General features: G+C 37.4%; 1 protein-coding gene across 1 annotated transcript; it reads right to left on the bottom strand.

Moving 5' to 3' along the window:
* Positions 1-2,594: 2,594 nt before the first annotated feature.
* LOC139939925 (carboxypeptidase M-like) lies at positions 2,595-9,777 on the bottom strand. Its single transcript, XM_071936086.1, has 9 exons — positions 9,559-9,777; positions 6,236-6,429; positions 5,733-5,833; positions 5,306-5,478; positions 4,992-5,176; positions 4,137-4,325; positions 3,342-3,494; positions 3,035-3,183; positions 2,595-2,818 (listed from the first exon to the last, which is right to left on the bottom strand). Exons 2-9 carry the CDS (start codon positions 6,408-6,410, stop codon positions 2,597-2,599), a joined length of 1,347 nt encoding a protein of 448 aa, XP_071792187.1. The 5' UTR covers positions 6,411-6,429; positions 9,559-9,777; the 3' UTR covers positions 2,595-2,596.
* Between the last annotated feature and the right edge of the window lie 2,038 nt (positions 9,778-11,815).

The following is an 11,815-nucleotide window of genomic DNA, read 5'->3' as shown; positions in this document are numbered from 1 at the left end:
ACTCGAAGTTCGGCATCGTGGGATATTCAATTGTGGGTTTTTTTGGTCAGCTGTGAACATTTTGCTAAAAACATGTAATTTCAAAACTTTATAATTTTACAGACTGATGGTAAATTTGCATCGAGAGTAAAGAATATAATTTGTGTTTTACCCATACTCCGATGGGTAAGTACTACAAACTCGGTGCTTTCCCGAGTTCCGTGAAGAAAAAAAATCGATGAGAGTGGACAATTTTATTTGCAATTTATATCAGTTCGAACTTTAATTTTTAAAAGGAGACATTTTTTACTTAGGTAGTCGATATCGCACAAAATGGTGTGATGTGCAAATTCTTTATTCGCATTAGCTATAAATTAAACCATATAATTAGGCTACAGATCGCTTATTTTGTATACTATATTTTTGTATTTGGCCTCCAGCTACGCATATTATTTTTTGTTACACTGTGCAGATAACTCTGCATTAGATATTTTTTTTTATGATTGGAGTCTCGCGAGAAATTGACCCTTGACACCAATGGGGACCAAGGGTGAAATTATCGCGAGACTTGTTGCTTTAACGTGAAAGGACGTTGCTTTAACGTGAAAGGGCATCAAATCAAATGTAATAGAAGATGAACTTGTAGACAGACTCTTCTTTAAATAGGAGTACAATTTATTTCTGTGTCATAAAGGAAGTAGCATATATACAGAGATTTTAATTTTTTTTTTATATTATGACTAATATTTTCTTGCCTAGATATAAAAATGCTTTGTACTCTATACATGACAAAATATTTGGCCATACTTCACAGAAGTTAGAACAATTCAAGACAATGCAGCAACAGGTGGATAGAGAGAAGCTTTCTATAAGTTTTTGCATTATTCACAATATGGGTACAGGTCATCAATATTCATGTCAGCTTATGAATATGCATTTAAACAAATCAACATGGGGGTTTCTCTGTGACAAGGACTATGTTGAACAAAAAGGTCAAGAGTATAATAATATTCTTGACACAGTCAAATCAGTCGGAAAGTTGTGCTTTTATTCCTTGATGATTGGTGATGGTCTGAACTTTTTTATCAGTGACCTGTCAGATTATCCAAATGACCAATCCTCCTTCTGTAAAATCTGTTCCACGATTTCTGGGTCACCATGTCACCTCATCATGACATTCTGTTTTGATGGTTGCCACACCCTTGACACAACACACATTGAAACAGGTGCTTTCTTCAGCATGATTGCTTTCAGCATTGTCATCGGTTCATGCACCATGGTAACTGATTTAACTTCCTGCTAGTTATAGTTTGGAACATAAAGCTCTAACAAAATTATTTTTCAATGGGTTTTCTGTTCAACAAAATATATAGCCACAGTAATACCCCAAACTGATTGCTTTTGAGCCAAGCCCTTACTTTTCAAAACTGCTTTGTATTAAGCCAGAGGGTTCCCTTAAACAACTTTTAGAAGTTTTTAAAATATATTTCCAGCCTTGAACTTTATGTACCAAGCGCCCTACTTCTTGCGGGTCTTTATCGATCTATTACCGTCTTGTGTAAGTTTCCTGTACATGTATGAAGTTGCCTACTTTTAGTTACAGAAAGCATATGCCTTACTATGGCTTAGTTGCATTGATGTAATTGGTGTAATTAAGGGGTCAGGACTAAAAGAACAGAAGTTTTACACCTATGCGTCCGTAGGGTAAAGTTGCACATGGCTGTACAGTGTGGTCTTGTTGCCAGTGGCCAAGACCCACCCTTTTTCTCTTACTAAAAAAATAACGAACCTAGGTCGATTTGGGGTGTGTGATCCGGGGCACATGCTCCCACCTTACCCTACATGAATATACTTTGCTGACCAAAAGCAAAAAAGGAATTAACCTTTTTTTTATTTTTTAATGTAACGATTGTCTGTGAGTACTTTTTGTAACTAAAATTCCGCGCTTATTTTTCCATGGCAGAAATGTGTCAGCCAATTATTTCTTCATACACAGCTCAATGTGGTTATAGAAGTTATTTCTCAAAGACAACAATTTTGTGTAATAGTAGTGCATGATTGGCAGAAATGTGTGATCTTTTTGTGGTATACGTTTATGGATATAATGGACATGTCATTTCAAATAAAAATACCTGCTAAGAAGAAAATCTAGACTTTTCAATTTATTGTCCCATCGAAAGACGTTGTGCCCTGAAGCTGCAAAGTTATAAATAATTATGAAAAACTTAGTAATTGCTATTTGAGATAAATATTATGAATATAGTTGAAGTTTTGAGCATAGACCTAGTGACCCGTTTCAACTCAGTGAAAGACTGGATATTGTGGGAACGACGATCCTAGCTATTGCTTGAAGACATCATCCCCTCAGACTATGACTTGCTTTGCTACAGTGATGGGCACCCTTTTGAAATCTCGGATTGGCTTTATTTGATCCACTCCAGCTTAGGCTCCTTAGTTTAAGAAAACCGAAGCCAGAGACAAAGCCGTGAGATGGTGACACAAAATGACAGCTCATGCCTTTTGTTATGAAACTTTGAATGTCTAAATTTATTGGTCAAATTGAAGAGTATGTCTTGAGCAAGAAGGTAGACTATAATGCTGCTTTCTCTCTTCGAATTCATATCCATAGTTGCATCAATAATACAACCGTTGTCATGACAATGGACTGCCTCTTAGTGACTGACCAAATCATAGCAAGTGAGGGCGTGGGTTCAGTTTGTTCAGATGCAAGGAGGTGACTTCCAGTATCTTTAAGAGTGACGTCAAAGACTATAGCGTCATTCGAACCTTCTGGGATTTTGAATTTGAGGTTTTGGGTCACAAAACCGTACTTTGATACCTGAAAGAAAGGACACAAATTATTGATGATCAAAACATTTCATTTGTAACCTAATTGATAAAATTAAGACATCACTTTAAGGAAATATCACCATAATATTGCTACATATTATATTGATAAACAATTTTATTCAGTTATATATTTTTCATTTCTTTGTTTGTTGGAGAATGAAATCGGGTTATTATTGGGATACCAAATCAATATACATGTACTGACATTTAATGTGTACGATCCTGGAAGAAGTATTTTCCAATATTCTCCAGACGCCGTGGTGAAGAGAGGTAGAGGCGATTTGTGTTCCAGGACCCATACGCTAGCGCCCTCGATAGGGTTCCTGCTCGTGTCAAACACTTGACCTTTTACACCTAAAAGTACGTACAAACAGTAGATAAAAATTTAGAAGTCATGTAATAATTTCATTGGTATGTAAACGCATGATTTATAAGGGGAAAAGAAGTTTTAAGTTTACTCAATGTACAGAATAAATAAACCTGAAAAGACAAAACATTTTGTGTTAGCATACCTCGATTTGCTTGCTTGAGAAATTCCAGCATGGGGTGCCGGTTCTCGTTCCAGAACTTCAACAACTTGGAAGCGGTGGGGTACTTACAGCAAGAAACCTCTAAAGTGATCTCCAAGCAACCACCGTAGACGTAGTTGTAATCTTGCATCCCACCTGAAAAACAGATAATATTAATTATCTGATTGTATTCATAACGTGTCGATTGTAAACCTTTGTAATACGCCTGCATATTGTAATACCTTTCATAAATGTTTATTGTTTTCGATGTATTTTTCGTAGATAACGGTAATTTTTTGTGTGTATTTTGTAGTGTGTAAAGTAAAAACGAGGTTTTTTTTTTAGAAACGCAAAACCAAAATGCATTTCAAAATATAAACTATTTTACATGTGACAGTAAAACATTAAACAATTTATACTTTCCTTCAATACCATTTTTTGTTTACACTTCATTAATTGAGGTTCTTATATTGTACAGCCATGGCTGGGAAAAGTATTCGACATTTTCACCCAAAATTGTATTTCCTGTAAAACATCCCACACAGTCAAATAAATATAAAAAAATCAAAATCGAGACTGACCCCTTTTGATTGAGAAAAAGTAAACACTTGTTACAAAAAGCAATGGTATGGGTCCGTGGACCTACTTTTCAAAAGCATGGTTTCGTTTCAAGCTAGGACCTTTTGGTATTCATGCGGTTCGGCACCGGGGCCAGGGTTTTAAGGTGGCTGACTGAGCCTACAGATACAAATTTCGTGGTTTCGAAAAGATTCTGTAAATGCCTATTAATTTGTGTACCTGCAAGAGGATACCAGTCTGCTCCGTTGGTTATCCCGTCCGTAAAGCCTGCATCGCTGTTCGGACCACATGCGTTCTCATTGGCAAGATGCATTCGTGGGTGTGTCTTAGAATACGTCTTGGCGAGGAATTTAAACACTTTGTCGTCTGGACTTTGGTGGTATGGAGTTTCCAGGGTGTTTTCAGCCTCTGTGATCAACAAAATGAAATAGATCACCGTTTTTTCTTTTTGCATTCACCATCTCCCTCTAGATGGCGTCTTGTGTAGAGAGATTATGAACATAAATATATATTGTTTGTATATCACACATAGGACAACATATAATTTGTTTTGAAATGAAAAATGTGAAACATTCCCCTAAGCCAAGAGATAAGTCATTTTATATAATTGCAAAATGATGAGGGGTTTGTTGGAGCAATTTGCCAATCAAAGTACAGAGAAAGGGTCTGCTAAACTAATTTTTGAATGTGACTTTTCCAAATCGTTAAATACAATTCTCATTTTTTACACTGTTCGAGTAGCCTATGAGGTAGGGACAATTGAGAGCAAGCACCACATAATCATTGACAGTTACAATGAGGTGTGTCTATCTTGGAGAGAACGTCATGTCCCATGAGGCAATTTAAAAGTCAGAAGTTCCAGATATAAGACAATCTCCAAGAAGAGAATTTATTCACATTTGAATGTTTACGTATTATATTCTCAGGGATCGTAAGACATTGTTTTGAAAAAAATATACTCATGATGGTTATACCAAAGTAGTCCTGTAGTTTGCACTGCAGTTGTTGCATTCAAGTTGCCAGTAAAAGTTGCCTTGTGTGACAAGCGTCAAGAAAGGTTCGTAAGTCACTTACCAGGCGGCCTAATATCGTAGGGGTAGTTAGCAACCAGAGCTCCTCCATGGAAGTTAGCAGACAGGACAAACTGGTTTCTTTGTATCCATTGAATCACGGCCAGTGTCTCCGGCTGAAGTGGGCTGTTGTTTGGCTCAAAGAAGTCCGGAAAGTTCCTATTAAGATCGTAGCCGTTGTCGTTCGATCTGAGGAGAAAGGTAACTTGAAGAGTCAATTCAAATTATGCAAAAACCTTGTAAATGTTGTGCCCTTATCAAAGGAATACTTAGTTATTCATAAGTTATCATTAGGATATACCAGAAATGCTTGCCTACCTTGAGTCAACCCCTCTACATCTTTGCGTGGATAGTTCAAACCCATCTGGGTTCATAGAGGGTAAGATGTGGATCCTTGTGGTGTCCATTAGTTGTATTACTTCGCTATTTCCATTCTGATATTCCAGAAGTAGATGCTCCAAAAAATGGAGTAAAATTTCTCTACCGACAGCCTGAATGGACAAAACAACGAGGAATCTGTTTTTGAAATATTCATTTTCCATTCTTACTTTTCCGAAACAAACACTCAAGAAAATTGGTCTTTCTTAAAAATCTGTTGGGCTCCGGCGGGCTCTAGGCTCCACGGCTGATGTTCGAACCACCTCGTGCAATGTACACGCTGTTTGAAACCTTTGTAATGGAGCCCGAAGCGGATGACGGGGCCCAAGCTTATGTATTGGTAAAGGCCTATAGGACTAGAACCCACCTCATTGCCATGCATGTTGCCTACGTATTTAGCTTCTGGTCTGCCCGTTACCCGACCATTTGGTTTACTCCCAGCAACAGCCATCACCCAAAGGTCTCTACCTAAACAATGATAGAGGAGAGAAATGAGTGAGTAACGTTATTGCAGGACATTATGCGGTTGTGGTTAGTTAAATGTCTTGCATCAAAATCGTTCCAGACATCGAGGCCTTTTGGGAGATTGAGATATACAAGCCTGCCTGGCATTTCCCTCGTCTTGTCATCTTTGTCCCACATCAAAAAGATACAAATTAAAGTGAATAAGGTTTGATGTTGATTATTTAGAGAGAGGCTCATCTATTATGAGAGTGAAGTTTGACAGATTGCTTACACCCTCCAACGTAAGTTAGAAAAAACCAGGATTTACACAATAATCTACGACAATACACGAAGAAAGTAATATTTTGTTAAATAGAAGAATGCATAAATAAATCCACAGAACAGCCCAAAAGTGCAAAGCCAAACCTTTCACTGATTTTCCAATGCTGTACATGTAACTAGTATCCGGGTATATTTTTGAAAGTGACGTCATCACTGACGTCAGCTGTGCATGATTGTGATAATCAGTCTTCACCACTGGTAATGCTTCTGCAGCACAGGTCAGGTAGAGTATCAAAATGGCCCTCAGCGTGGACGTCATGGTGACGTAATTATCAGACCTAAGATGACAGAGAAAAAAAGTATTAATAATTTATGGACAATAGTTATAGACGGTTTGGTACCTCTATCTAACAATTACTACTGAATCGAGACATGAAGCAAAAATATATGGTTCTCCCCCCGGAACTACTGGAGGCCATTCAGAACTTAAAGGGAAGGTACACGTTTGGTAATTGTCAAAGACCAGTCTTCTCACTTGGTGTATCCCATTATAACCATAAAATAAAAAGCCTGTGAAAATTTGGGCTCAATTGGTCATCGAAGTTGCGAGAAAATGAGGAAAGAAAAAACACCCTTGTTGGACGAATTTGTGTGGTTTCAGATGAGATAAGATTAAAAAACTTCTAGCTAGAAGCCTTTTATTACTTTAGTGAGAAATTACCTCTTTATCAAAAACTACGTTACTTCAGAGGGAGTAGTTTTCCACAATGTTTTGTATTATTATCAACAGCTCTTCAATGCTCGTTACCAAGTCAGTTTTTAAGTTAATATTTGTTTTGAGAAATTACCAAACGTGTACCTTCCCTTTAAGTATGTATCAACTATGTGTAAACTTTCTTCGATCATCACCCATCCATGAAAACATTTGATTTGCCATTTTGTATTAGATTTTCAAATATTAACTTTGACACAACACCTACCCACGTTCAAAAAGGCAATTTGTAATGCTCAAAACTTCAATAATATTATGAATGCCCCACAGTAACAATTCCTCGTACTGAATACTTATATAAATTATTATGAGCAATACTCCCACCATTGACTTTAAGGTGTCAAAGAACTCATTGGGTGAAGGTTGATTGGTTTAATATGTGCACTTCCCTGGGAAGTTATTAAATCTGGAAACAAGAGGTTAACTGTAAATCATATCCTATACAGTAAGCCTAATCTTCCTCTAAAAAAAAAAAAAAAAAAAAAAAATCTCAACAATGACAGGGTGTTTTCTCGAAAGACATATTTTTGGTGATTGTTTGAAACCAAAGAACGGGAACGTGTGAATGGTGCCTTTACGCAATCCGTTCGGGAATGCAATTTGAATCATATTCCCCTTGCTCTACTTCACAGTGATTTTGATAAGACAAATCTGGAGACTTCTTTAATGATTTAAGTTTGTAAAAGATTATGCCCCAATCTATATTTTGGTAGAATTACTTTTATTTTCCAATAAATATTGCGCCTATATGAAGATCTCTTGTAACTTTTGGACTGTAGGCCTGCACAGTCGTCCAGTAATTTTATAATGCAAGCAGGCATGCGTACATATTTACTAAGTACTGTGAACTTGTCCGGAATGCCAGTCAGAAAGAATAATCAAAAATAGACCTCAGAAATCATGGTAAGAGAGGACAGATCTTTGTGTGGAGCGGGTTTATGCAAATCAACCGATGCCGGCATCCACCTTTGTAACAATACCGAATTCCATTCTAATAATATTGTTTTGTCAAAGTGCAGTTGTGTTTACATAATATCCTGCAGGTCTAGTCTGCCATTGTTTTCAATGTTTTCCCTCGCTTATTGTGCTTTTTGTGTATTATAAATGCAGTTATACCAAACTCTGATTCTGATTTGCAAACTTTAAATTATGTTCAATCAATATTCACAATTGAACAACGGTTCTTCTCATAACCAAAAACTACTATCATCTACCGCAAACCCTCATCTAATTATACTCCCACCATGCAAGAATACTTCTTATTAAAGGGACTTCGTAAACGAATTTGCCAAGTGATTGAACATTTTGGAGGGAAAACAATTCTGAATTGCTGTTACTTCAAAGATTATGTTGGAAACTAATCTCATATCCATTGTCTTCCAAAGCAGGAAATAAGTGAGAAACTTTGTTAAAAGCCTAACATTAGCGGTTACTGGTTCGTTTTCTTATAATCAGACAGTGGGAATGCAATGTGCTGTCCAACAGAAAAAGCAACCGGTGGTTCATTACTCTTAACGTCAAATGGGAACGTACTTCCAATTTAATAAGATTCGCACATGCAAGTCAAAAAGCAATCTATGCCTCAGTTGGGGTTCAATTTAATTATCCGCATAAAGTACAATTCATTGAAGGTGGAAGTTTTGGTGAATACCTGTTTTTTTTTATTTTAATTTTATAATGCATACGGTTAAGTTACCTTCTACTTTAAGATGGAAGCTGTTCAACATGCTTTGGATATATATTTTATTAAAACTATTATCTTAGGATTTTACAAAAGGCCTATTACAAAGCCCCATTCATAGCAATCCTTCTTTGACATTTTTTACTGGGGGTGTATCTACACTACAGGTCGAAATAAGACTAATAGGAAAAGAACACTTGGAATAAAAACACATCCACAAGGCAACTTTTGAGACAGTTTTTCCTTCAGACTCGTTTCCTTTGAATGTGTCTAGGGACCTGATCCGTGTTGATGGGCACGTCTTTTGAGTCACTTTACGGTTTGGCAGTCTTGCCTCATTCTGGGAAACCTTGGACAACTCTGGCCCAACCCTCTCAAAATAACCAGCTCATGATTCTTTACACTACAGTGGTTTGATTTATATTGGTCAAGAATCTCACTGAAGCTACTCAAGATAGATATTGACACGAACCGATTATGGGGATTTCCCAAATGTTGGCTGGGGTTGGAACACTCCAAACGTATCCTAAACCCAGGTCACACTTCGGCACTTGGGGATATTATTTGCTTGTGTTTTAGATCTGTCGTATTGGGTTAACTTAAAACTTCTGGATCACTGGGTCAGAATTGACCCCGGATCAGGGTACCCTGACGTTAAGAATCTGATTCAAAGTGATCCAGAAATGGTTTAAACTTACGCAAAATTTGATTTTAAAACTACTTTCCGTGTCAGGCTCATCAAGGAATGGGCCCGGGCCCCTGTGACCAGATAGTTTTATAGAGTAGGATTGATTTAACACATTCTGAAACTTATTGAAACTATTGGGTCTAACACGCTAACCTTTCAACACATATACAGTGTACACATATCATAGGCCTAGCTTCAACCTACGTAGGCTAACACTAAACACACAGCTGTTTCAATAGCAATCTTTAATAATGATTTATTGCTTATAGTAAATTACTCTTATAATTGAAATATAAAATGAAAAAATAAAAAAATCACCGACTTACCGTTTACTCCTGCTCCGAGAATGAACATTCAAGACGAGCAATTTAAAGTCCTTGTCTTGCTTTGGCGTTGATCAAAGTCAGGAACTTTCCAGATCCACTGTACTGTTGGACTACCCCTGGGTTACGCGCATGCACAGTGACACATTATCAGTCTTCCATTCATAAAATCAGACGATTCTTACTGCAAGAAATCAATGGGTCGTTTCGGGACGTCTACGGTTTAGAGTGGGCTGTTAGGAGCGAAAGTTACGCGTACAGCCATGAGAAGCCCGTGGTGGGATGCGGCAAGTGACTCATGATTTTCGTGTGACGCATTTCCGACTGGTCAAAAAGCGACAAGTTCAGGGCAGACTTGAGATCACCCGATTTACAAAGACAGAGGCAGGCGGATGCCATTACCTTACAAACATTGGGTTGGTGCTCTGGGGTTTTCCTGTCATTACGGTAGCTCCAAATATAGAGCTTTATTTTATGTACGGTGATTAACAACTTTTGTTATGTCTGTGCTCCCTGGTGTCCCATTTCCATTTCCTTGTAATTTCCTCGTTATAATTGCATTGCTTTATTTATTTTTTTCGTGATTTTTTTCATTTATTCACAATTTATGGGGTATAGATAGGGGGCAGTATTCATTTTTTTTTTTTACATTTTTATTTACGTACTAAAATGTTTATATTTGTGTATGTATTGCCTTATGCCTAAATAAAGAATTGTTATTGCAAACCAAAACCACACACATGGGAAGAGAGACGCAACTTGTTGGTGACCTCATCATTCCATCGAATGATGCCTGATTCTTTATGATGAATAGTCATCATAATCTATGAATATTCATAGCATAATTAAACCCCTCGTTATCAACACTCAGTTGAACAAAATAACTACGAATTTAAAGAGCAAGGACCTTAAAATTTAAGAAAAAAACAGCGAGAGATTAATCCGTTTGTTAACCCAAAATACAGGTCCGACTGACCATTATCTATAAACAAGAAATCCCGAACACCTGGATTTGCACTTAAAAAGTCTGCAGAGGGCGCAGTTCTTTTCATATCTGTCTTACACCCCCCCCCCCACCCCCGATGGAGGTAGAATTCTACCTCCATGCCTCACCAAAGGAATGTTTCATAAAAGAATGAAAATAGGGTGGCAGGAACCTTCTAAACGCAGAGAAAACATAGGAGATTTTCGCTTACCAAACCATTAGTCCTTTGACGGTTTATCCATCGAGTGGATAGACAAACCACTCACAGCACTCTCGAAATAATGTTAATTTCGCCAGTTATTAAACAGCAAAACTCACCAAAAAGTTAGTCTCGGTATAACCGCTTTATCCCTGCAAATTAACCCGTGGAAACATCCATTGGTTAACCAAGGTTTTCACGTTCTCGTTAAGACTCTCCACTCAGTCAAATGTTCTAAATTAAGATCCTCGCCTCGGAAAACGGTGTATTTCTAGTTTCTACCCTACTAACTTCAAGTCACTTCAGTCAGCAAGGACAGCACAATAGAGTCCAACAGTGCTTTGGAATCACCATAACACATACTGCACGTTTCTCGAGGATTCCAGACCAATGTTTGTGTAATTAGAGCAAAGCTATGACTGAGTTTTCACAATTAGAGTGAAGCTGGAATCCCGTTTAGTTTAAAAAACACTTCAGCATGCTTTCATCACTATACAACAACAATCCAACTGTCTTTTATCTGCCGAATGACATTTCGATATCAGCGCCATATAAACACCTCATTTGCATAACAATAGAACCCATCTCAGCCAATCGGCTGTGGTAAAAATGTCAGTCTTAACAATCTAAGGAATTTTTGTCGTGAAACAAAAGCCCACCTTCTTCAACTCAGAATTCTGTACGCAAGAATATTTACCATGGGACCCGCCTCTGGAATTCTACTGGTCTCTGCACTCGCCAACAGTCCTCTGTTGGTAGATTCAAAGCCTCCTTCAAAAACAGCTAAATTAAAAAATAAAATATTCAGTGATTAGCAAGTTTTAAAAGTACTCATATTTTTTTGAACGGCCTCCTCCATTTCCCCTCATAGCCGCCCGTTCCTCCAACAAATGTTGGTGTCTTGAACAATTTGTTCTTTTTCTTCAAAGTGAATCATTCCTAAAATATATATTTATGACAAATAAATAAAAAACAATATCGATGATTAGGCCTATATGCTCACCACTAAGGAGCATAGATGAGAAAGTGTAGATTCGTGGATAGAATGTACGAGCTGAAGGCAGGTACATTGTAGT

Source organism: Asterias amurensis, chromosome 7 (assembly GCF_032118995.1).
Source record: "Asterias amurensis chromosome 7, ASM3211899v1".
In the NCBI taxonomy this organism is placed as follows: Eukaryota; Metazoa; Echinodermata; class Asteroidea; order Forcipulatida; family Asteriidae; genus Asterias; species Asterias amurensis.
The sequence above is the reverse complement of the archived record's forward strand: the minus strand, read 5'-3'. Positions and strand labels throughout refer to the sequence as shown.

Excerpts from the sequence above, each read along its gene's own strand:
- LOC139939925 (XM_071936086.1), bottom strand. The coding sequence starts at position 6,410 with ATGACGTCCACGCTGAGGGCCATTTTGATACTCTACCTGACCTGTGCT. Across the intron at positions 4,326-4,991 it reads CTACGATATTAGGCCGCCTG|AGGCTGAAAACACCCTGGAA; the intron begins GTAAGTGACTTA and ends TGTTGATCACAG. Across the intron at positions 3,495-4,136 it reads AGACTGGTATCCTCTTGCAG|GTGGGATGCAAGATTACAAC; the intron begins GTACACAAATTA and ends TCTGTTTTTCAG.